Source organism: Cnephaeus nilssonii (genome assembly GCF_951640355.1).
Source record: "Cnephaeus nilssonii genome assembly, chromosome: 5".
Lineage (NCBI taxonomy): Eukaryota > Metazoa > Chordata > Mammalia > Chiroptera > Vespertilionidae > Cnephaeus > Cnephaeus nilssonii.
This window is the reverse complement of record NC_137076.1, coordinates 40,788,331-40,815,402: the sequence shown is the minus strand read 5'-3', so window position 1 is coordinate 40,815,402 and position 27,072 is coordinate 40,788,331. Positions and strand designations below refer to the sequence as shown.

General features: G+C 43.3%; 1 protein-coding gene across 3 annotated transcripts in view; it reads right to left on the bottom strand.

The window, feature by feature from the left end:
- Window positions 1-27,072, bottom strand: part of SH3RF1 (SH3 domain containing ring finger 1) — a 174,834-nt gene that overhangs the window by 48,779 nt on the left and 98,983 nt on the right. For all 3 annotated transcript variants that reach the window (XR_013813614.1, XM_079773206.1, XM_079773207.1), the window contains exons 3-4: window positions 16,412-16,687; window positions 15,476-15,571 (exon numbers count right to left, since the gene is read on the bottom strand). Coding sequence is in view for 2 of the 3 variants with exons in the window: in XM_079773206.1 (XP_079629332.1) it covers window positions 15,476-15,571; window positions 16,412-16,687 (372 nt within the window). In the remaining variant the exon portion in view is untranslated. The remainder of the gene's footprint in view (window positions 1-15,475; window positions 15,572-16,411; window positions 16,688-27,072) is intronic.

The window sequence follows — 27,072 nt, the reverse complement described above, 5'->3', positions numbered from 1 at the left end:
TTGTGGGCGTGGCTTGTGGGTGTGTCAGAGGTATGGTCAATTTGCATATTTGTCTATTATTAGGTAGGATGTGTACTAGAGGCCCGGTGCTTGAATTCGTGCACAGGTGGGGTCTGGCCAGCCAGCCAGCCTTAATGGGGGCTGATTGGGGCCAGCCCGACATGGGGGAAGGGCCACGGGCAGTTGGCCAGCTGGCCCTGACCCCAACTGGGGTGGGGTGGGGTGGGCCGATTGGAGGCCGGGCTGGCCGGGGAGGGGCTGCGGGAGGTTGGCCAGCCACAGTGGGCGTCATAGCGATTGGTCATTCCAGTCGTTCCGTTCATTCCGGCGTTCCGGATGCTGGCTTTTTATATATATAAATATATCCATCAAAGTAAAAATATTGTTTCAATTTGTTTTTTAATTTGATATATGTTGGCTATACATACATTTTTATATTATGAGCCAAATTTATCAATCTTTTTCCATTATGGCATCTCAATTTAACATCATGCTTTAAAAATCTTATGCCATAATTATTTTTAAAAAGAAAACATGTTTTTTCTAGTATTTTCTTTCCTTCCTTCTTTTACTTTCTTTTTACATCTCAATATTTGACCCTGTGAAGCATTGGTTTTGTGTAAAGAACCAGGTGTGGCTAGCACTTTGCTTTCCCACATGGCTCAGTAGCGGTGCCATCACCACTTAGCTAATGGTCCATCTTCCCCAAATTCCACCTTCATAAAGCCAAGATTAAATGTTGTAGTCTAAAGTTATATGCTTGAATTTTATATAATGTTATTAACCAATGTTACCACAATAAATTTAATTTAAAAAAGAAGAGAGAGCCTGGCCAGCGTGGCTCAGTGGTTGCGCGTGGACCTGTGAACCAGGAGGTCACAGTTTAGATTCCCGGTCAGGGCACATAACCAGGTTGTGGGCTCAATCCCCAGTGGGGGGCATGCAGCCAATCAATGATTCTCTCTCATCATTGATGTTTCTATCTCTCCTCTCCTTTCCTCTCTGAAATCAATAAAAATATATTTAAAAAAAAAGAAAAGAGAGAAGTGGAGCTCTTCAGCATTCTGCCGCACGGCCAGGTCCAGAGTGCCCTCCCCAGACACTGTGAAGAACTGTGGGACAGAAATCCATGCACTGACCTCCTCCTAAAAGACATGAGAATACTTTGCCTCATATTACAATCCTTTGCAAAATGTATCTTACATAATGGCAATGGGGAATTTGTATTTCCTTTAGTCGTGTATTCTTCCCCACAATTTAGGTAACAAGGTTTTTGTTTGGGGATGACCTAAGTACAAAAGCAAGCTCAGCCTTCATGTATAATACAAGACTCCCCCCACAGAGGAGGAATGATTAGAGAGACTGATGGGATTACTCAGGAGTCTTTTCAAATTGATCCAAAAGCCTCCCTCAGGTAGCAACTCCATTTAGGCCTCTATAAACACTTGTTGAATGAATGAAAATGTTGGTGTCTTAACACTAACAAGGGAAGAAAGAGCTGCCTCCCAGACCAGCCCTGTCCAGTTGAAATATAATATGTTTTATTTACCACTTTACCATGTAATCATTATTCAGACGGTTACATTCTCTCCCCTTTTTTTTTTGTATCGAGTTTTTGCAATCCAGTGGGCACTGTACCCTTATATCACATCTCAATCTGGAGCAGCCACAATTCAAGTACTTGATAGCCCTACATATTGGACAGTGCAGTTCGATACCTCAGGAGCTCGAGGCAGGAGTGGAGCTGCACCCAAGGTGGCCAGATACAGAGGGTCACTAAGCACAATGACCGGCTGAACACAAAGTGTGGACAAAACGGGGCCACCTGCTAAACCTGACAAGCTCAGGGAGGTCTCCACGGAAGGCCCTACAAACTCAAGAGACCGAAAATAACAGCCTAGGATGAAAATTCCTAACTAAAAGCAGGGCATGGTGGGTAGTCACAACTTAGGCTGTAGCTTCCTTGACAAAGGTCAAGCTTTACCCTAAGTCGGTCTATTGTCTTTCTGCATTTACAATAACACACCCTTGGAGTGTCAGAGCAATCCCCTTTTTCTGGACCCCTCAGGGTGCAACTTCACACTAGAGCAGGAGAACACAGCCCCTCATTATGATCCTGTTCCCTGAGAACCATCTCCATAGCGCTGTAAATGTTAATTATTAACTATCCTGTACCCACCAATGTAAAAGAAGTACGTGTCTCCCCGTTTTACTCATTACTCTTTATCCAGTCCCAGAGACCTCCCTGCTTTGCTTTCTCCTACTCCCTAATCTACCACCAGTGAATTTCATGCAACCCCCCTACATCTCCTCCTTTGATTCTAATGTATAAAATAAGCTGCAAAACTGCCACTCTCCAGAGCACTTTCTCAATCCATTGAAATTTTGCTTCCCTGCAACTGTCAGTTTGGCTCAAATAAACGCATGAAGATTTTCTACAGGTTCAGGCCTTTCTTCCATCAACAAAAGGATGACTGAAACGACTCCCCTGACTTCCCAGGGCCCACATTTCTGAAGCCTCCTGAGCCCTGAAGCAGCTCACTAGCAAGGACAGCGAGGGTCACCCCTTTCGCAGGAGGGCAGTGAGGAGCACGGACCCACAATATACCCCACCGGACATCCTGCCCAGGGAAAGGATTTTCAAAGTAACCTTCTCCCTGCACTGCTAGGTGAGGGAGAGGAAACATCACCTCGGTTGGCCCTGGGCTGTTAAAAAATAAATAAATAAACAAACCAGAATGTGCTTTTCTCCCCCGACGTTTCTGACTTTGAAATGTAAGGGACGATGGGAGGGTGCGTTTCATGGACAGCCTAAAAAAAACTTTAGCTTAGAGAGCTGAATAAAGAACTGCCATAGAAAAACCACAGGAAAAGCTTGGAACTCCAAAGGTCTAGACTGGAGTCAGGTCTCTGCCCGCACTGGCTGAGGAATCGTGGTCGAACCATTTAAATTCGGTGGCTTCGGTTTCCTCAGCTGTACACAATGGGGAAGGTAGTACCAGTTCTGCACACTCCAGGCAGAAACGAGAACAGGTTAAAGGACTAGGACAGTGGTCGGCAAACTCGTTAGTCAACAGAGCCAAATATCAACAGTACAACGATGGATATTTCTTTTGAGAGCCAAATTTTTTAAACTTAAACTTCTTCTAACGCCACTTCTTCAAAAGAGACTTGCCCAGGCCATGGTATTTTGTGGAAGAGCCACACTCACGGGGCCAAAGAGCCGCAGTTTGCCGACTACGGGGCTAGGTGAATGCAAACTATTCTCACTATTCACTGAGGGGTGCCAGCCAGCCCTTCCTTTGCTCTGTTGCCTTGGGTAAGTCACATGATCTCGTGTGTGTCTCACATTTATCATATGTAACATGACGTTGGACTTAACGATCTGTCAAGGTCTATGCCTCTGTAAAATACAAATAACTCTTCTCAACCCCAAACAAAATTATTCTAAATCAAACCCAATGGAGCCTTTCACTCAATTCAAATGTTGAGTGACTACTGTAAGCTCGTCATAGTAATGGGTGGGGGGAAGGGGGAAACAGAGAAGCAGCCCCCTGAGAAAAAGAGCACCGAGGAAACAGCACTATGGATTTCTAACATTAAGGGAAGGAGGTGCACATTCATGAGCCAGCAGAGCTTGAGCAAAGGAGGTCAATGACGGAAGAAGGCAAGACAGAGACCAACAGGGAGTGGTGGACACGGACACCACGGTGAACTCAGGGGTGTCTGCCCTCTCTCAGGGGGCAGCTGCTTGCCAGTATCCATTGATGGTTTGTGTGTTTTTAAAGGGAAGGTGGGAATTGAGGCCTATGTAAAATCTGATTTTTCTATCTTTACAACCAATTAAAACAAAACCACTCTGCAAGCCAAACATAAAAGTCATGTGGCATCACACTAGTAAGTGTTCTCTGACTTAGGGAGAAAAATGTAGGTCAGATAGCAGGGACAGGAGGAAACGCAAAAGGCACAGAATTCTCAGGCTATGGAAAGACCTTGCAAAGTTTCCCAGACCAACCATCCAGCCAATGCCCCAGAAATAAAAAAGGCAGAGTTTTAGGGAGACTAAGAATGGTGGTCACAATGGTTTAATTTTTGAAGGAAGGAGGGAAGGGAGAGAGGGAGGGAGGGAAAAAGAGAAAGAAAGGGGTAGATGTCACTGGAGGATAAAGGAACAAAAAAAGAGCTAAAAAAAAAAAAAAGGCATTGAGGTGGCAAGCAGGAGGGCACTTTCAGGGGCTCGAGGGGCCAAAGGCTTAATTGCAGAGGCAGTAAGAAAGCAGAGGCAGTGAGCGGGTATAAGTGATTCTTGTGAAGATTTTGGCAGAGAAAGGAAGGAAAGAGGTAGTTTCATAACTGGAGGGGAATGCAGTTGAAGAATATTATGTATGTGATGTGACCAAGTTGCTGATGATGAAAGACGCAGGAGGAAGGAGGGGGCAACTGCAAAGGAAAAGAAACACTTCATCCACCAAGATGAGAGGGAGGCTGTGAACAGTGAATATGCAGAAAAGATGTCAAGAAAGAGGAAAGCTCTCCCCTGAAAGATGAGGTTAAAGAGGCAGTAATACTTAGTAATACTTAATAAATAAGTAATGTTACTTCTGAAGCAACAGATAGATCTACAATCTAATTATATTGCTGAGGAGACAGACTGATGAATAATTTAAAAATCTGACTCAGTTCAGTTCAATGCTCACTGGATCTGACAATACACCAGCTTCGCTTCTGTGTATGCTTTTTTCCCCGTTTGGTATTTGTTCATCAAATGCACACCATAAATAAGAAATGTCTATAAACCAAAAAGATACATTCCATGGACACAATTCATTGTCAGGGACCTCATTACCAGGTGTAGGAATACTACAGAAGAAATATACATATATCCCAGGAGGTTAAGAATATGGAATCGTCCTTAAATTCTAAGTAACACTTTGCCAATGTGAAATGACCCACTGATAGAAAATTCCATAGTGATGTGTAAATGGTTAATAAATCAGTGAATGAATCGTCCCCCAGCACTGATACCTAAAGTAAGAATATGTGTGTGTGTGTGTGTGTGTGTGTGTGCGCGCGCGCGCGCGCGCACGCACGCACGCGTGCCAGATGTAAAGAACATGGAGGAAGGGGGATCACCAAGAAGGAATTTAGCACAGAAAGAGAATGCTTTGAGTACTGACCATAATGACTTCATACTTTTGTTTAAAATCTTCCTTCTTCTCAGCATATAGACAAATTTTTGCTCCATACATATGGAGACCTAATAGGTACACTGCCACGAACCTCTATAATTGAAGGCAATGTCGTTTTATAACACTTAGAAAAATTTTTCCTGAAACACATTCTATTTCATTACTGAGAAACTTGTTCCCCATCCTATATAATAAAGAGCTAATATGCAAATGGTCATCACGCTCTCACACCCTTGTGCCAAGGCCGGGGGACCTGAGGCCGCGCCCGCCACCCCGGCGCTGGGACTGGGGGACCTAAGGCCATGCCCCCCACCACAGCGCCGGGGGACCTGAGGCTGCACCCCCCGCCTGGTGGGGCTTGACAGGGGACCTGAGGCTGTGCCCCTCACCCTGCTGGGCTTGACAGGGGTGGGTCCGGCCGGGTCTGGGTCTCATGTGATTATGAGGCACGGGGGTGGGCGGGGACTTGACTCTGGGTCCCGCAATGTGCCCCAGACTCTGACAGGAGGGAGATTTTCATATACATTTTACTAATTTTCTTTCATCTCTGACACTTCTATTATAGAGAAAGGGCAAATAGCAATATTAAAATATTTCCTCTAATTAATTCCCTTTTAATGTGCACGAATTTCGTGCACTGGGCCCCTAGTTGGTTTAATAAGACACTTGGTCTGTTCATGTTATTGTATGTCACATGTGCACATAAGAGTGTAGGACAGCATAGGACTGCCATTTGGTCTTCTTCACAGGGTACAGACACGGTCGAACACTTGGTTAATTCCAGTGAACCGCCTCTGCTTCTTAAAACCTTAGTTACTAAGAAAACTGAGGATGTACTAGTATATAGCAACATAATAACTTTTTAAAATAAATAATAAAATTTAAAATACCTTAAAATATTAAGGTTTTAAATTAGTGATTTTCCTCTTTTCAAAAAGCCTCAGATATTTGAAATTGTTGAGTAATGAATCATTTGTGAAAATTAGCTTTTTTTTTGGTATCCCTGGGTGTGCATGAACCAAAATAAACCTTTTATGCATTAGAACTTGAAAATCTTCATTATTCTTGATGAAAAATCAAAATGTGCTCCACACTTCTTAAGGAATCTTTATAAAAATAGGGATCCTGTTCCAACATTCGAAAGACTAAGATGCATGTGCTCTGAGGCTGGTGCAGGAGATCAGGGCAATGATGGATAGACATCATGATTCACTTCTCAATTACTGGGCGTGTACTCCCAAACAAGTCACTTAACTTGTTTAAACAGTGGGGGGTGGGGGGAGAGATTAACCATATTATGGTTTAGCTACTAGAATGCTTATTACATGGTCATAACAACTGATGGTTAGCAGTACTATAATAATGTATAGAAAGACAAGATCATGTGTGTCATATCATTAAAGCACAAAGAAAAAGAATGAAAGGATATTTCAGAAAATTATATGTGATGGGACTAAAGGTTATTTACTTTCCAACTTTTCTGGAATGTGGTTATATTACAGAAATAAATGACTTGAAATATTTTTATGTAAGATTCGGCTTTCAAGGAACACAGGAAAACGTCAAATCATCTCCACACAGAACTATACCCTTGGCATGTGCCACGTGTGTAAGAACGGTACAAACTGAGCATTCTGTGGACGCGTGCAGCCAGGGGACAGTTGTTCTGTTCTGTTTATGCACATGAGGATTAGGGAGAAAAGGCTTCTTAAGGAATAAGAGTCTTCATTGGAAGCTGGAGGAAAAGTTGAGCTTTCCACAGACACGGGTACAAAGAAATACCCCAGGTGAGCTGTACAGGCAGCAGTTCCAAGGTATCTTATTTTCCACGAATGATCAGAAGGCCAACTTAGCTGGGGCTCTTGGCATGTGGAGGGGAAAATGGCCAGGCTAAAGAATTGGAGGACTCCTCGGGGAGTCCTTGAGGACATTAGACATCATTTGGTCATTATCCTCGGCCTCTGATTAAGGCTCTACAGGAGACCTGCATTTTTATGTTCTCTAAAAACTACCCAGAGGACCGGAAACGGTCCGTTCATGCAGGGAGAACTCAATAAACATGAACTGGTCTTTAGAATCTCAGCTCCCTGAAGTTTTCCTAATGGAAAACAAAAGGAAACTCTAAGCTAGTAAGAGGCTGCTGAAGAACAGCTAGAGCATAAACTGCCCTAAATAAAGTTCCTTACCTAATTTCAAGGACTCCTTTTCAGACAGAGCCTAGTCCGGTTGCCTCTAGCTATATAGATTAAGGAGTTGTTCTTGGAGTCCAGAGACCTGCCTGTGCCCTTAGAAATTCAGGAGCCAGTGCTCATTTTCCTTCTGCCGTTGTGGCAGAATGGAAGGCAACAATTACTTGTATCAAGCTGGTAACATTCAGAAGACATGAAAACCTGCACCATGGGGCAGAGCCCTCAGCACTGAAAAAATGAAGTACAAATGCTGCTCCAAAGTATTCAGAGAATCAGAACGAAAGACGAACATCTGGTGCTAAGCAACGGAATAATTCTCCCTTACTGAGTTCTTAACAATCTCTCTAACTTTCTCTTATAAAAACTAATTTACTTCAGAATTGAAGGAGAAAGTTAGAGTGACAAGCAACACAGTAATTCTGCCTTTCCAACAATTTCTCTAAATTGCTTTTATAAAAATTAATTTGCCTCCGAAATAAAGGGGGGATTTGGATGCTGAGTCATATAGTAATTCTGTCTTCCCAACTCCCGCCCCCCATCTGTTAATAAGATTTCAATCAATTGAACATTCACTATTCTTTTTAATATAACTCTATGTTTAACCTTTTAAAGAACTGCCAAATTATCTTCCAAAGTGACTGCGCTATTTCACAGCTCCACCAGCAATGGATGAGGCGAACATGTAACTTTTTAATTTTAAAGGAAAAAAGAATACATTCAAAAATACAAGTGGCAGAATCTCTTTATATTGTTCCGTCAATTCTGATCATGAAATCAAAGACTGATTTGGGTCTTCTGCTCTCATTATTTTCCAGAGCAAAGGCTTTACGTTGAGAAATAAAGATAACCTTGGCAACTTCACACTATGTGCCCAAACCTCCATTCTTCTTCCTTGGAACACAGATGGTATTTCCCAGTTCCCTAACTCCTTAGGAGAGGAAGTTGCAGTCTGACCCTTAAGGCCCACACACAGGATTTTCCATTAAGACAGATAACACTCTGAAGCCTCGTGATGACTGGTACCATGGATCTGCCTCTCACCCTGTGGGGCAAGCTGGGCCCTCCCTGGAGAAGAAACCCGGGTTCCCCAAGATATGTGATCAGTGCTGGGGCCCCGCCAGCAGGCGAGGGGATCCCAAGGCAGGTGCTGGGCGTGGAGGCCACGGGGACATAGGGTACCAAGGAGACAGAACTGAACCTCACATCACCCTGCTTGGCCCCAGAGGATGGCTGGTTAGCCGGAGATGGGTAATATTCCTCAGGGAAGGAACAACCTAAGACAGGCACAGTCACAGAGGGGCCATCAGGAGAGAACTTGGGGGTCAACAGAGGTGGGGCACAGACCCTCACTCCCCTAACTTAGCAGGGGCCTGAACCCTCACCCCTTCTAAAGGAAGTCTCCTGCCCCAATGGCTGCTTAACGTCCTATGCCCAGCTCAAATCGGGACCCAGGTAACAGACAGAGACTTGGCCGACAGCAGCTGCCCTCTCACTGCAACAAGAATTGTTTGAGTTGTCTTGAACCCATGGTGTGGGGAAGTGGGTTTATGATATCTAAATCCAGCCTACCACCAGGAATGCTCAGGGCCTACTCAAGAAGGCAAATAATCCTTTCCACTAATATTTACAGGGTAAAATAAGATTGTTGTTAGAGTAATAAATTTGACAGTAGTCAAGTTTTCAGGCTAATTTAAATTGGCTAATTGAAACAAGCGAATATTCTAGAAAAATTAATAGTACTGGACAAAAAACAATTCCTAAAGTGTTAACTAAAATTTTTATTGGTAGTTCATCTCATGATAAAATTGCATAACATGTAATGAACCTAAAGTAGTCATATTATAGTGCAAAAAATAAAATTTAAAAGCTATCAAGACTACATTAAAAATTTTTCAAAAGCCTCCTAATATTTAAATCAAAAAAAGGGGGGATAGTAGAAGAATATCATGTAAGAAAAAATATCCTGTAAGTAAATTACATCTAGAAAATTTGTACTTTAGAAAAATAATTGTAATGCTAAAAGCAAGACACCCATGAAAAACACACATGGTGTCAAAACAAGTCTGAGGAAAATCATTTGGGCAAAAAATGAAAAAGGATCCCAAGTCAAATTTATAGGAAATATTCCTTTATTAACTTTTGGTCGAGAATATGTTTGTATATTTTCAGAAAACAACTCCGAGACCATGTGGATTCCGGCAACAGAGAGGAATCAACAGGACTACTCCAGCCATGAAGACAGAAGAGAAGCAGTCCAGAGATGGAAGACGCTGACATCGCCTTGCCATACTAGCAGTCAGCAGCTGTGCGTCACTGCAGGTTGCCCAGGACCAAACCAGAGAGGGTCGGACCTGTATTACCACCATTTGTCCACCATCCAGAACTGAAATATCACTGCTGACATGTGCACATAAGGAACTGTTTGACATAAAATTGGGTCTCAAAAGAACTGTTAGCCCAGAAAGAAACTCACTACAGACTGATTCATTTGCCTGTCAGCATAACCATTATTGCTTGTCTCATTTTTGGTTCTTATAAGTGTATTTCTAGTAGCACATGATCTCACTCATCTAGGGGAAATGATGAACAACATAGACTGATGAACAAGAACAGACCCAGAAACAAGGAGGAATGGATCAGACTGTCGGGCCTCAGAGGCAGGGTAGGGGAGGGTGGGAATATAGGGGAGAGATCAACCAAAGGACTTGTGTGCATGCATATGAGCCTAACCAGTGGTTAAGGACAACAGGGGGGTGGGGGCATGCGTGGGAGGGGTGTGGGATGGGAATGGGGGGATGAGGACAAATATGTGATACCTTAATCAATAAAGAAATTAAAAAAAAAAAGACAGATAACACTCATTCTATTCCTTGCCATGGGAAGGTCCTCTGAGATTTGCTTTTGGGTTGGTTCCATAAGTTGAAACCAACAAACAATACCTCCAATTGTACACATTAAATATGTGCAGTTTATTCTATGTCATTCATAACTCAATAACGTTATTTTTTTAAAATGAGGCTCCCTGACAATAAGGAATAACCAAAGGAATAATCTCAAGCAGGTGGCAATTCATCTCAGAAAGTATTAGGGAATCTTCTCTATCTATAATCATAAGAGCGTAAGATGCCAATTAGACCAGACGTCCTTCCGGAGGAAGCTGGGGCTACGAGGGAAGCCCGGGTCCCAGGTGCCTGCCGGCGGCCGGAGGGAAGCCCGGGTCCCGGGTGCCTGCCGGCGGCCGGAGGGAAGCCCGGGTCCCGGGTGCCAGAGGGAAGCTGGTGCCAGCAGCTGGGGAAAAGGAAGGCCTACTCTTGCATGAATTTCATGCATCGGGCCTCTAGTATTAGAGATAAAAGATTGAGGCTCCATGATCTAATCTCCAGAGTATCCAAAATAATTCACCATTATCTTAGTCTGGAAGAATTCTAAATTTGGTGTAACCAAACACTCACCTAACTTCATTTTAAAAAGATCTCAGTAAGGTTACCCAAGACACCTTCCAAATATAGCAGGAAGATAAACCAACGATAAAATATATGCTTAGATGGTAATGCCAAAAAAAATATAAAAGTTGGCAACATCTAAAAACCAGTTCATTCTTGGTTTTGGTCCAAAAGGTTCTTAGGTTGCTCATTCATTCATTCAACCAATGAGAGCCTACTAAGGGCAGGTGCTGTACCAGAACCTCAGGAGACCAAGGTAAACCAGAAAGACAAGACGCTGCCTCGGGACTTCACATGCTAATGGCGGCCTGGAATATTGGGAGACAGTGACCACATTAACAAATAACTTAAATGAGTTACAGAAAATAAAAAGTGCTATGAAGGAGGAACACTAACACGGATGATAACTATAGTTATCACATACTCAGCTCGTACCAGGTGCCAGGCACTGTGTATAAGTATCATTGGAATTAAGCTCACTCTAAGAAGGGGTTCTATTATTTTACAATGAGGAGGCCAGGTCTAAAGTCCCTCAGACAATCAGTGGCAGAGCCAAGACTTGAATCTCAGCCACGTGGGCTCAGAGTCCAAGTTTTTCCCCCCATGATCACACCACCTTGTGTGTGAAGTACAGCAAACGGAGGAGGAAGAATTACTTTAGATAAGGTGGTGAGGGGAAGCCTGTCAGAAGTGACAGTTGAGCAGAGATCTAAAGAACAAGACAGGGAGCCCTTCTTTCTGGCAGAAACTAAAGACTAAGAGTACTTGACTATTAGGCCACGCCTACTTTATGCCTTATGCACATAAGGAATGCTTATTTTTATATTACATCTACAGCAGAGGAGCAAGTTGCTAATGTTTTTAAAACTGGGTAAGTGGTATTTTAAACAAATCACTAGGAATCAAAGTAAAATGATAAATTTAATGAAAATGTACGTTCATCATAAGCCTACAATACACAATGGTGTTTGAAAAACCATCCATAATCCGATGTTTAGCACTTACTTCGTTCAAACCTTCTGCTTGCTAAGAATCATGTCATCCTTGCCCAAATGACGGCTAAACTTGCATGAGTCAGCTCCGAATTAATGAGGGTGCTAAAATCTTTCCATTCTATTGGGTAGAACACTGGTATTTTTGAACAAAGAAAGAAGCAAGATACTACATTCTTCTTTTTTTTTTTAACTGTAGTCAGTTCTTGACAAATATACTTTTTTATATATATCCTGCCAGGGTGTCTTCAAGAATTCCCTGGGCTTTCCCAGGAAAGTCTTACTCCTCACCATTTCCAACCTGCTCAAATCTAAGAAGCTCCGGTCTAAACAGACTGGAATCCACAACCTCTGAGACTTCAGTGGAGAGGGGTCTGAGGCAAGCGTTCCCAGGAGGGAAGAGAGGATGTGATAACAGCAAGAGAACACTATCTTAAGAATTTAAACAAAGGCTCCCAGGGACAGAATGTGAAGCCATTTATACAGCCATTCTTGCCCCTACCCAATACCCCCAATCAAGTTTCTCTTGGAGAATTCTGTATTTTAATCACGGGCCATCTGTTTGCAACTCATGCGATCACTACCACCATTTTATTACCTACCCTAACACACAGGTAGAGACCACAGTCTACAGTTACAGCAAGTTGAGGAAGAAGAGAAAAGACAATTGAAGATAAGAAGGGAGGGCCAACTAGTCCAGGAGTGTTTCCCACTATCTCAGTCCTCCCACCCAAATTCTCTCTTTACCTATCTCTAATGCTCAGCTGCTTTCAAATCACCCCACCCCTTAATCCCACAGCTGAACCTCTCACCCCAGAGTATCTACTCCAGGTCCAGAATCCTACCCCCAGGCCCATCCTGTTTAGTTTCTGACACATGTAAGTTCTTTGGGCCTTCCCATTACCAAAGCCAACGGAAGAATTGGGGTGGTGGGGGAGGTCCCAGCTTCTGCTGGCAAGCCTGTAGCAAATGAAGACATTCCTCTGGAAACTTGGAATTCAATTCTGAACTCATTTCCCTCATTATACATGGTGGTGAGTCTTTTATTTGATCATGACTGCACTCTGGCATACTCTGAGTCACAGTCTGATCTGAGCTTCAAACCACTGTGCATAAGACATAGCAGTGCCAGACCCTTTGAGATATATTATCTCATTTGATCTTCTCAAAACATCTGGTTGGGGAGGAGGGGGTCAGTTTTTGGCAGCACAGTGAAAAAAAGCAAAAGTAACTAATATTGATGGAGACTTAAATATATGTTTACAAGATCTAAAGAAAATAATTCACAAGTGAATTTTTCTAACACAGCCTGTTTTTATACTGGGGATGGTCTGGGCCCTGAAGTGGTTTATAGAGTAAACGAAAAAGCATTATTCAGAAAAAAAGCCCCAAGTTTGATTCCTAGAGTTGGCTCTGCTCTGAGACTGCCTCGTAAGACCGTCTCAACTTTACTCAAATGGTTGAATTTCAGTAGGTTGCTATTGAAATGTTCTCCCCTGTATCACCAAAACGGCTAAGCCAGGTGCCACTCATCCCCGCATGCTTCCCTCCCCGCCAGAAACTTCCATCTGATGGCCTGACATCAAAGAAATAGCCAGCGTCTCCGAGAGATGGATGATTTATTTACCTGGTCTCAACTGGCAAAGTTCTGGTTCAAATGAGGAAAATGCTCATTTGAAAGAAAAGAGGCAGGAGAAAAGAATGAAAATCCTTTCCACTCGGGCAGCAGTTTCTCTTTCCAACTTAAGACAGAGTAAAGAATCCAATGACTCGAGTGACTCCGGACTTCTCCTGGGTGGATCTTTATGCCTCTCTGAGCAATTCTACACCCGTCCAATAACAAAAGCAGAGCAATCCTTCTTCCTGCCTCACACACCAAGTACTGGCATGCAATATTGATAATACCTAACAAGTAAAGACAGGCTTTCATTGCGAAGCTTGTGCTTACCCATGCTCCGCAGTGTAACTATTCGAATTCTTGGAAATTGTGGTCATTGTCCATGACCCAGAGTCAGAATATATAAATAATATACAGGAAGGAATGACTGAGGGTTAAGACTTGTTTTTGGTGTTTACTTTCAAAGGAGGAAAAAAATATTTCAATAAGCAAGGCTATCTGAAGGGCATGGATCATTTCAAGGCTCATAGATGGTCTGAATTACTTTTCCAACTGGTTTTTCATGGGAACTTTGGCAATATCACACTATCTGTGGGGGGAACCGAGTGTCATTTTAGCTTTGAGAATCATGCCAAAACAAATGCCTCAGATAAAAAGATGGGAAAATAAGTGATAGTGGTTTTTCTCTTTTATATGCTTTGATGTCTTAAATAACAGAATCGCATTCAGTTCCCCAAACAATCAGCGCTCTTACTTTTTGGCTTTTGCACACGCTGGTCTGCCTGCATGAATGTTCTTCCTGCCATAAAAATTCATCTTTTCCATTTCTCTTGGTTAACCCCCTTTTATCCATCACACAGATACCCACTAAGAACTCACTCTTCCAGAAACCTTCTGTGACCTCAGCTAACTTTGTATCATTGTTTGGGCTCTGTTTCATTCTTTGAGACTGCCTTCAATTTTGTTTTCAGCAAAAAAATTATTTCACCTAAAGGACATGAAAGTGTATATCGTGTAATGAAGACTTACTGTAAATTGCAACTTCCTGGTTCATTTTAAATCCGTGTTATTCCTTAAAATAATGCAACCATGTTATTTTAGACATATTCTCTAAAAAGACTTCACTTCATCAGATTGGCCATAACCTTTCTGAATAAAGCTGATTAAAAAGGGGGAGAAGGGAAAAGATGCTCTTGGGATAGAAGAGAAATTCATTCATTCACTTGAAGTTTATTGGAGGCCTATTCTGAAAATCACTATTCTCATTCTGATGATGTGGCAGATAATAAAGGTAAACAAATAACCAGATACATTCGTCTTCCACCTTACACAGGAACTTTATCAACCCTCTGAACCCAAGCTGGCAAGAGGGAGAGAACACCTGGAAACGGCATAGGAAGCACACAGTGAGGTTTCACAACACACAGGGACGCTTTCAGCAGGGGCACAAAGTGAAGGGCTTCAAATAGTTCAGTCTCATAATCTTCCCTTATTGTAGTGCAGAAGGGAGGAATTCCTCCTAATCCCTCCAGTGATCTGGAACAGGGCATTCCCAGTGCTCTGTGTTGTGAGGACATTATTACTACTACTACTACTATTATTATTATTATTATTTTAATCCTCACCCAAGGATATTTCCATTGATCTTAGAGAGGACGGGAGAAAGAGCGAAACATCCATCAGTTGCCTCCTGTACTGACCCCTACTGGGGACCAAACCCACAACCTAGGTATGTGCCCTGACCAGGAATTGAACCTAAAACCTTTTGGTGTACAAGATGGTACTCCTACCAACAGAGCTACCCTGCCAGGACGAGGATATTATTTTTTTTAAAAGACTAGATTTTTGTCTCCCCCAACCAAAGTTTTACTGATATGTAATTGGCATACAACATTGTATTTTTTAAGGTATGCAACACAAAAATTTAATATATGTCTATATTGCAAAACGATTATTAGGACTTCTTAATACTCCAATGGCTTGATTAAAATTTGTTTGCTAAGCTAAATACGAACATGATATACGTGTCTACAGATGAACTTACCTCGACATATGAAATTGGAAATATTCCTATTTTGTCTGCCAGCATTCCTTCAGCCCAGTTTTCATCCACTCTGCGGATCACAGTCAGAACATCATCCTAAAGAAACAATAAACATTAGTCTACCTGACCCCATTAAGATTGTCACTTAATTTATCTTTTCAATAGAGTGACTAAAGTTTTAAGAATACATGATAAAAACCCTGTGACATGCCTTTAGTACATGAATCCAATGTTTTGATGAACTAAATGGTAACGTTCAGTCAACCTGGTGTCCTTTCAGAAAGTTGTTAAACTAGGAACCCCTTCTAACCAGGGGTTGGCTGCTCACTTTGTTTAGATCCACAGATTGCAACCTCTAGTGCTCCCCAGCCTCTTGAACCCATGTTTTAGATGGATTCTCAGGCTCTTGTCACTTTCTCTCTGATAATACACCGAATGCCCATTTAAATGCATATCCCACTGTTTTTCTTTACATAAAACACAATACCCTACTTAAAATTCCAAAGCACACAGGGATTATCAATTCAGTTGATATATTCCTATGTGCTTTCCAGCAAAGAAATTTACATAGAAAATAAGGAAGTAATGCTGTTTCATTTTGTTATTCACAATTCAGTGAATTAAAACCCCTGGTGGCACACATAACCCGTATAGCAACCTAGAATTAAATTTAGGCTCTAAAATATGAAAATGATACCACACAGAGCATCAACCAAAATTACCTTTCATATAGAACAGCCCAAGCACAGAATTCCTTTCTGTGGGACTTTAAGAAGACTGCTTCCAGGTGTTTTTAAAAGCACAGTGGTATAGTTCAAACAACACTATTTTACCTTTTTTTTTTTTTTTTTCAAAATGAAATAGGAGCCCTATTGCTGTGATTCCAGGTACAGGGGACTAACTGGCAAGAGGAAAACCACCCCACCCTGACATTACCTTTGCAAACGGAAGGCAATCTTTGTCTGCTTCCTTGTCTTTCACCTCAAAGTCATAAAGTGCTATGCACTGAGGTGGGGGCTGAGGTAACGGCTTGATAATCTGCACAAAGTTGGTGGGGAAAAACCCATGGATCCCGTTGACTTCCCCGTGGTACCAATTTTCATCCACTTGTCGCCGCAGAATGATGATGTCACCTTTGCTGAATTTAAGGTCTCCGGGCTCTTTCCCTTCGTAGTTGTATAATGCTTTGGCACATGGTAACTGAGGTATACCCTGAAACAAAAGAGATGAGTTTTAATGGAAAAACATCCCCAACGTGTCTGAAAACTTAACTGTGTTATCATTCTTTTCAAGCCAAGGTCAAACCAACATTTTGCCCTTGGAATAAAAAAAATCTCACATAAAAAAATTATACATGTGTCTCACCAAAAAACTGCAAACAAACAAATGTCACAGTGAAATAAGAGGAGTTGACCACCCATGCACACCCCCTGGGAGTTAGCCTTGTGCTCCTGAGTCTCATTTTGTGGGGTTTGGAATATTTATTTAATCCATGGAAATACAACTGCTGAGTCTGGCTCCCTGGTGTAAAATTCAAAAACACATAAAAAAAAAAAAAACCGAACTTATTGCCTGATAGTAACTACCTTATTCGGCAGGATACACGATAAGCATCGAGAAGAAAAATTTAAATAGAAGCACAATTCACTCACTTAGTGACTGCTCTTAAACTTGGTGGTTAAGAATCAGAGTTTGGCTTTGGGCAAAACCTTCCCAGCTGCTTTTATTGTGGACAGTAGGACCTATTGTCTCATGAACTCTGGTATTTATTGAGGGTCTACTATGTGCCAGGGCCGGGAATACAACAGTGAGGCAGAGCGCCACGGCTGCTGCCCTCTCAGAGTGTATCATCGGTGATCGTACAGACATGCAGGGTCATTCACAATCTGATAAGATCCTTCAACTTTGCGCTTTCCCGGTTACAGAGCACCACTGGGTTGATATGCTAATAGTGGAGGTTTTGAACGTTACTAATTGCATTCTGATGTTAAATGACAGGTTTAAAAATGTGTGGGGGTGCCCCAAGGCAACCTAACCATCAAATGGGTTAAATATGATATTTCCCAATGGCATTGGCGGTGCCCCTTCCTGAGCACTAGCTGTCACTTTAAGAAGAGCGCTGGCCTATCTGGGACACTGCTGCCTCTCACTGATGGGAAGACTAAACGGCAAATCAAACACGTATATCGTAATTCCACCGAATGAGATTACCGGGCTCCTGCTTTTTCACGTAGTTATTAATTTATCCATTCATCCCGAAAACAGGTATCGCAGGCCACATGCTAGTGCTGAGAACTGAACGAGGGACAGGGCTCAGTCCTTATCCTTAAAGGACAAGATATCAGATATAATTATAATACAGGGTAGTGAGTGCAATGATAAGAGTTATGCTCGGATACGGAATTCAACAACAGAGATACGGCAGAGGTGCTTTAGAAAGCGCAGGTCTGTGGTGGGTGAAAAGTGAAACACTTCCTCGAGGACACCTGAGCCAATGAAAGGAGACAGAGGAGTCAGCCGGGCAAAGCTGGAGTGGAAGAAGGAAAGAGGAGCGAGGGCATTGCAGGCAGAGAACACAGCCCCAGCAAAGACGTGGAGCGTGCTGTGCAGCGGGAGTGGGGTTTTATACAGAACACGGGGTGTGCCCGGAGAGGGACTGTGGAATATCAGGTTAGGAGAGGTGAGCAGAGACTCGGTGGTGGAGAGTCTTGAATGACATGTGAAAGAGCTTCGACTGCCGTGTCCCTCCGGCAGTGACACGCCACGCCCAGGCGGGAAGCACAGCCAGCCCGGAGCAGAGCTGTGTGCCAGGCAGATGAGTCTGGCAGCGGGATGGAAAGCGGACAGGAAGTGGGCTGGCAGGCAGACAGCTCTGGGCAAAGCACAGGCCTCAACTAGTTGAAACAGTTTTTAAGTTTCCTCTTCCTAATGAAGTCGAGCAAGAGGGAGCATTACTCGTGTTACTACCCTCTCCCTGGCCCCCGCCCCCACAAGAAAAGCAGATGAAAGTGTTACACCCTGGATGGCAACAAAACTTCATAATGTAGTTAAAAAAAAACAAACAGTTTGGTTTCTAGTCAGAGAGTTAGAGTCTGACCTACTTATAAAAGCCAAACTTTTTTTTTTGTTCATTTTGTTTGGCTGAAGGGGACCAGCCAATTCTTGGATCTCAACATGCTATTGGCAGGCGTCTGGTCTTGGCTTGGCCTGTAGGATGTTGTGTTTGGTTAATGAGAGCTGCTCTGGAGGCCAATACTCCGGAAGACGGGAGTTGAGCCTTCCAGAATCCTGGGACCCTCGTGTACCCTCTGACTTGGGGGCCCTGCCTTAAGATCCTGCCTCAAATGGCCTGACTCCTGCTGCCCATCCTTGACCCAATCTTGTAAACAAGCCGGCTGCACCCTTTGGCTTCCCCAGAAGGGAAACGCCCATCAGGAACTCGGGTGCTTCACAATCCTGTGAATTTGGGTCATATTCCATTCAAGGTCCAACCTTATGGAAGGATTCTAATCTCTGTCTACTCTCATGGAGAGACCTCCCTACATTCTCTTCTTTACTATGTCTTTCTTGGAGTATGGTTACCACAATTTAACAATATTTCCCAAGTCAGGTTTGAGGAAATAACAGTAAATAAACACAGCAATAAATATTACTGTGAGAGCCCAGCCAGCATGGCTCCATGGTTGAGCGTCGACCTGTGAACCAGGAGGTCCTGATTCGATTCCCGGTCAGGGCACTTGCCCAGGTTGCGGGCTCGATTCCTAGTGGGGAGCGTGCAGGAGGCAGCCTATCAATGATTCTCTCTCATCACTGATGTTTCTCTCTCTCTCTCTCTCCCCCTTTCCCTTCCTCTCAGAAATCAATAAAAATATATTTTAAAAAATATTACTATGAGGGAGAGAGCAAGAGTGATCGAGCCAGAGACAGAGCGCACTGACAACTACTGCAGTAAACGAATTCTTGGAACACAGCTGATATGGGACCATGATCGGACAGCAAAGGGCACCTTTTGGGAGCCCCAACTCCAGAGCCAAATGCCTGGGTTTGCATCCCAGCTCAGCCACTTACAAGCTGTGTGATCTAGAGCAGCTTGACCTTTCTGTGCCTCATTTTCTTCATCTGGGTCGTCGTGAGGATTCAGTGAATGAAGGTACGAAAACCACTACAAATGGCCCAGCAGGCAGCAAGTGCTACGAGCGTGAACGATCATCATCATCATCGTCATCACCCAGAATGAAAAGCCTGTTCGCCAGGGAAACACAGCACCTGAAAATGCATTTGTCTCCATGCAGCTGGACGCCTTTCTTTTTGGACAAATCCACATAGCAATTACATGTTAATACATAGTCACTGCAGAACAATGCAAAGAATGCTCCTCCTAGGAAGTGTTGGGGCTTTCGAAACGTGCACTTCTGAAGCACCACATTTGCTTTCGGAGTGGAATCCATTCATCTTCTGGTTGAACAGAAGAAATTACAAATTCACGGACATGCACCGTTTAATAGGGGATGGCGTTTTAGAGGTGGCTGTAGTTCATCTTGACAGGGCTAATGTAAGGCACTGGAGGCCTGCATGAATTAATTGAAAATCCTATTACAAACTTGGTGACAAATAACTCTATTCACCATTACGGCCTGTTCTCTCGATTTTCCCCCCCGCCTCAATTAGCTCTTTTTGGCCTACTCTGCCCAAATCCATGCCAGCCAAAGCCATGCACCGAGATACTGAGCTGGCACTCTTAGAAACCATTCTCAACTGCTCCTTGAGGAGATCTGTAACATTCCAAACTACCCACAGTGTGGTTCTCTGGTGATACGCTGTTGTGGGAACTGAAGGAATTTATTCCTTCACAGATCACTTCTACACACCAGCGGCCTCACAGACTTACTGACGTTTCCACCTAAAATCATCCGTCATGCTTATCACAATGAGCGGCGAGGATAAAACCTATCACCGGGGCACCCACGATGGTTAGCCTAGTTACATCTCTGTGACTGCAACCTGACATGCACTCCTTCACACTGACGTGCTAAGGTTATTTCAATGATCAATAACCAGAGAAAGAGCCATAAAGCTTATGGCAATCTAACCCAGCAGCAGACATTTGTGCATCTGGCTGTGTTTCTCTATGGTGCTCTTTTTTCAATTCAAAGAGGCTAAGAAGCCAGTTTGTGTCAAATGTCTCAAAAGAAGGTTTCCCACATGAAATGAAATGAATTCTACTCTGATTTCAAATCAAGCCAAGTTCAGTGATCTTTAAAAGACCTCTTCCCACACAGACTGCAGATGATTAAGACTAAACGGTTAACGACTTGGAAGAACAATAAAAGAACGTATTTTCTCCTTCTGCAGCATCTGCAGGATAAAGTCAGAACACTGGGTTGGATAGCCCAGGACTGCTCTTGTGGGTGAAATACACCCAGAGCTCACGGAGGCACCGCCTTCTCATTCATCTCCTTGGAGAGGTCGGGGAGTCCTGTCAGCACCCGGGCCCTCTGCCCTCGGCGCCTTCGGCAGGCTTTCCGAACGGCCGCCTTCCTTCTGCGTCCTCTCGTCAGGCCACGGCCCCCGAGGAGCTGCAGAGCTTACATTTCACTTGGCTCCACATGAAAGGGAGGCTTAAAAGGAGAGAAAGCCAGAGAGAAGCCAACTCCGCAGCCTAACCTGGGGTTTGCAGCTGTCAATCACGCTGCCAGCTTTATCAAAAAACTTGGCAATTTAGACAGGGGAGGCAGTATAACAATTCTAAATCTAAAATACATTTCAATAAATGATGACTCTCTTGCTCACAGAAAAAAAAAGAATACCTATGACAGTGAGCCAGTTTTACTTCTCAGATAATTTTTGCTTCTATGTTATATGTACAGGTATTTTATCTGACATTAAAATCCTCATGAGATCAGCACACAAATATTTTTGATGAAATGCTTTACCCTCCATTTCTGTACCATCAAGTGCATCCCAATATATCTGGCAAAGCGCTACTTGATGATCTTGCTGAGAGTCTAACAGGTAAATAAAACATTCACTGACAATTTATTTTATAGACTCTAAATGCCAATGCTCAGATATAAATGCAAGACAGCCTCCTGAAATTCAAATTCCTTCATGCATTTCTTACTGCTCCATAAAGTAAAAAAGATTCAATGACCTACTAAAAAAGAATATCTAGAAGATACTCTGGTCATGGGAACAGCAATAAACTGTGTATAATTTAGTAATTTAGTTATATCTAAACTGGCACAAACTCAGGCTTATTCCAACTTGAATTTCAAAAACTACCCAGAAAGAATCGAGGCACAAGGAAATCACAGCAATAGGGGGTAACGCACACAAAGAAATAAGTAGCAAAATGGGTTGAGGAAAGGATTTTTTAAAAACGTCCTTTGTACAACGAAATACATGTTGGCTATTCTCTAAAAGTGAAATATCTACCAGGATGTAATAACAGTATTTCATAAAAATAATGATTCCTTCATCGTTCGTAAGTCTTAAATATTATTCTCAAGATGTCTAGGTTGGATCATCACTCAAATATCTTTGAACCATCACTTGAAATATTTCCACTTCACTATAACAAACATCCCAGATGAACATTACAAGTTATTTTGCCAAAGCAATATCAGAAGGGACTGAGAATTCCATCCTCCCACAGGAGTCAAATACTGAACCAAATATAAATGAAGTTAGTTGAAGTAAAAAGATTATGTTCAAACATCAGAGATAAAATAGCAGAGTTTTCTAACAAGAAAAAAATGATCTTAGACTCTTTGTTAAATTCTTTTCTATGAACCACAATATAGAGAAGAGGTAAATGAGTCTGTGTGGGATGGAGTCAGGCACAGCCATCCCCTGGGTTCCTCGCTCCTACTTGTCCAGGAGATCCTGAGGGCACACCCTGGAGCGCAGTTTGGAGGGCAACGCTGTAGGGAGAGAAGTGGACTAAGGGGCACTGTTTAGGAAATGCCCATATTGAGGGGCTAAAAACACCAAGAACTCGAGGTCAGGAAGAGGACCAGCAGAAAACCACCATTGTATTGAAAACAATGCCTTATCCACATCACCCATGTCTTTACAACCTGGAAACGATTCCCACTTATACCATCAACGTTCCACACAGTGCGTTTTATGGCCGTCCATTTGGACTGACCGTTCCACATCGTATTTTCCACACTCAGCAGGCAAACCAGGCTGCTGTCATCGCCTCCAACCTCAAACATGCCGTTCCTCCTCGCTATTGCCCGGATGTTGTGTCCCCCTACAAATGCATGTGTTGCTATCCTGGCCCCCAAAGGTGATGGTGTTAGGAGGTGGGGCCTCTGGGAGGTGACGAGGTCATGAGGCTGGAGCCCTCTCGAATGGGATTAGCGCTCTCATAAAGGAGGCCCCACAGCGCTCTCTAACCGCTTTCGCCCGTGAGGACACAGTGAGAAGCTGCCAGCAATAACCAGGAAAAGGGCCTTCCCCAGAACTCAGCCACGCTGGTGCCTTGATCCTGGACTTCCCAGCACCCTGAACTGTGACAAGGGACTTCTGTTGTTTATGAAGCACCACCCAGAGTCTGTGGTACTTGACTAGAGCAGCCCACATGGACTAAGGCACTCCGGCACCCACATTCATCAAGAACAGCCCACTCTCCCTCCACCTTCCTACCTCGGGAGTCCCCAGCACTTGTTTACGGGTGATTAGACAGCTGCAGTTGATAATTACGCTGCCGTTTCTTTCACTTACATCTCTGTGTCTTTCCAGGAGGGCTGCTTCTGTTGTCTAGAATCAGATGTGAATAAGATGATTCTGGTGTAAGGCCACAGAACAGACCCGCTCTCAGACACAATGGCAGCCTGTGCTCCAGGACGCAGGGCAGCACTGCTGCTTTGGGGAAGAGTCTCCCCACCACCCCCAGGTCTGCAGAAGGTGTTGCTCTGCTGCTCCCACAGAATGTCTCCTGCATTACTGCTGTTACAGCCTTGCTCTCACTCAGTTTACAACCGGCTTCCCCCTACTAGACTGTAAAGATGGTAACCTCCGTGAAATCTGGGACCACGTGTCATCCATCCTTATGTTATAAGCTTCTACCTCGGTGTCGGTAAGTAAATTCTTGCTATACGAATAAAGGAAAAAACTGTTCTGGGTGTGGCTCAGTTGGTTGAGCGTCATCCTCCGAAAGGTCGCCAGTCAGGGGCACATGCCCGGGTGGCCAGCTCCATCCTGGCAGGAGGGGAGTGGGAGGCAGCAGATCAATGTTTCTCTCAGACATCGACGTTTCTTTCTCTCCCTCTTCCTTCCTCTCTCTCCAAATAGCAATAAAAAGCAAACCAAACTTTTTTTGTTAACGTTCTCTCTACTGGGCTGAGTGTTAAAATGTGGACACCTACGTGGAAAAATGCCATTCCCAAAGAAAAAGCAACCTGAAAGCCCGGCCGCTGGGGCTCAGTGACTGGGTGTCAACCTCTGAACCCGGAGGCTGCGGTTTGATTCCCAGCGGGGCACATACACAGGTTTCGGGTTTGATCCCCTGTAGGGATGTGCAGGAGGCAGCCAATCAATGATTCTCTCTCATCATGTATGTTTCTCTCGCTCTCCTTCGCCCTTCCTCTCCGAAATAAATTTTAAAAAGAAAAGAAAAGAAAAGAAAAGAAAAAGCAACTTGAAAAACAATTCTAGAGAGAGTCAGGCTCAGCAGGTTTGAATATTTATGTGTTCCTGGTACTCCACATGAATGGCAGACCGTTAGCCTCTGCTTTTTAAAACACACACACACAAAAAAAAAAACAACAGATTATTATTTTTTTTAATATATTTTATTGATTTTTTTACAGAAAGGAAGGGAGAGGGATAGAGAGCCAGAAACATCGATCAGCTGCCTCCTGCACACCCCCTACCGGGGATGTGCCTGCAACCAAAGTACGTGCCCTTGACCAGAATCGAACCTGGGACCTTTCAGTCCGCAGGCCGATGCTCTATCCACTGAGCCAAACCGGTTTTGGCTAAAACAGATTATTTTTGACCAATTGGGAAACAGGAGGAAAGGCATTTTATTTTTTAAAATATATTTTATTGATTTTTTTTTTTTTTACAGAGAGGAAGGGAGAGGGATAGAGAGTTAGAAACATCGATGAGCGAGAAACATCGACCAGCTGCCTCCTACACACCCACTACCGGGGATGTACCCACAACCAAGGTACACGCCCTTGACCAGAATCGAACCTGGGACCTTTCAGTCCGCAGGCCGACGCTCTATCCACTGAGCCAAACCGGTTAGGGCTAGCCTCTGCTTTTGAAACTGTCCTCAGTGCCTCCCACACAGCACTTGGGGGACATGCGACACTGAGACATGAGAGGAGCAGGAACACGGAAGGAGGGGTGTCATTCCCATTCCCCAAGGTTGCCGGGGCACCTGGGCACACAAAGGTGGCACAGAACACCCCGGGGAAACGCGAGCTGGTACTGCTGGCTGGTGTCCACTTCAATAAGCTCTGGAAACACAATGCATTCTGGAAATGGGCAGTTGAGTGCTTTGTACTGAGCAAATTGTCGGCGTTTGAAAAATGTGAAATGAATTATGCAGCCAACCACAGCAAACAAATATTTTCCTTACAGACTCACTCGGGAGTTATGAGGAAATAGTCATGAAAATGATTTACGGCTTTTATCTTGGATGGCCTTAAAAAGGGAGTATTCAACAGACAGACAGATCATTAAAGAAAACAAATCTTATTCATTTCTCTAAGGGAACATAGCCATTGAGATGCAGTCACTGAACTAAAATGCAGGAAATTCATACCACTCGTTGCCCTGAATGTTAGTTTTCTGTTTCATCACATGCTTAATAATTACCATCGTATTTTGCAAAGAGCAAGAACACTTATTGAGAAAATTCCCTGTAGTAACAGGAGCTACTATCTTGAGAACGTAAGGCAGGATGAGGGATAAGTCCTGGTAAAAGGTCAAGTTTCTATCTCTTTGAAAAACAGCTTGATTCCTGCCCTTCCCTTTGCCCTGCCTAAGCCTCCCACCTGCCCCCGGCGATGTGGGACTAGATAGGAAGAAATAACCATCTTCATGGCCTTGTCTACTCCATACAGAAACCCAGGAAGGTAGGGAGAGTCAGGGACAGAGAAGGAGAGGGGTGTGTGGGAGCAGGTTTTACAATTAAATAAAAAGGGCAGGAAAGGCCTTGATCTAATTCAATTGCCTGGTTTTAGATTGTTTTTTGTCCAGTGCTTTCATGAATATCCTGGAGAGAGTTTACTCATGTAATTTAAACATGACATTAATTGGGAAAAGATGACTCACAATTTCAGAATTAAAACATTAGAATACACTCAAACCTATATGGACAATTAGATAAAAGTGCTAAGGCAACTCAACTGGGGAAAATAAAGCCTTTTCAACAGCTGGTTCTAGAATAATTAGAAGCTCAGCAGGGGAGGGGCGGAATGAGTCTTGACTCCTACCTCACACATCATATACAAAAATTAATCAAGAGATAAATCCCAGAATCACATGTAAAAGCCAAAACTGTAAGTTTTCTAGCAGAAAGTAAGGGAGAATATCTAAGGGATGAGGTATGCCAAAAAAGAAGCTTAACTAACCATAAAAATTTATAAATAGGACTTCATCAAAACTGAAAAATTCTGTTCCTCAAAAAACACAATTAGGGCCTAGCTGGGTGTAGCTCAGCAGTTGAGCATCGACCCAGGAACCAAGAGGTCACCGGTTTGATTCCCGGTCAGGGCATATGCCCAGGGTTGCGGCCTCGATCCCCAGTGGGGGGCGTGCAGGAGGCAGCCAATCAATGATTCTCGCTCATCATTTATGTTTATATCTCTCTCTTCCTCTCTCTTCCTCTTTGAAATCAATAAAAATATATTTAAAAAACACACAATTAGGGAAATAAGAAATTCAAGGCACACATAGGGAAAATATTTGCAATACATATATATGACCAAGGACATGAATCCAGAAACATAAAGAACTCCTACAAATCAATAACAAACAACCTAATTTAAAAAAAGACAAAACATTTGAACACACTTCATAAAGATACATACATAGTCATGAAGAGGTAGTCAAGATCATTAGTAATCGGGGAAATGCAAAATAACACCACAATGAGATATTATATCACACCCATTGGAATGGTTAACATTTTTTAAAAGACTGTCTACAGGAGGTCATGATTCGATTCCCAGTCGAGGCACATGCCTGGTTTCAGGCTCAATCCTACTAGGGGGTGTGCAGGAAGAGGCTGATCGATGATTCTCTCTCATCATCACAGATGTTTCTCTCTCTCTCTCTCTCTCTCTCTCTCTCTCTCTCTCTCTCTCTCTCCCTTTCTCTTCCTCTCTGAAATCAATAAAAATACATTTAGAAAAAGACTGACAACGTTGTCAAAGATACAGAGCAAATAGAACTCATACATTGCTAGTGCAAGTCTAAAATGGTACAACCACTGTGGAAAACTGTTTGGCAGTTTCTTATAAAGTTACACATACACTTACTCTATGAAGCAACAACTCCAATCCTAGGTATTAACCTAGGAGATAAAGATATATGTCCACACAAAGACTTGTACAGAAATGCCTGCTGCAGCA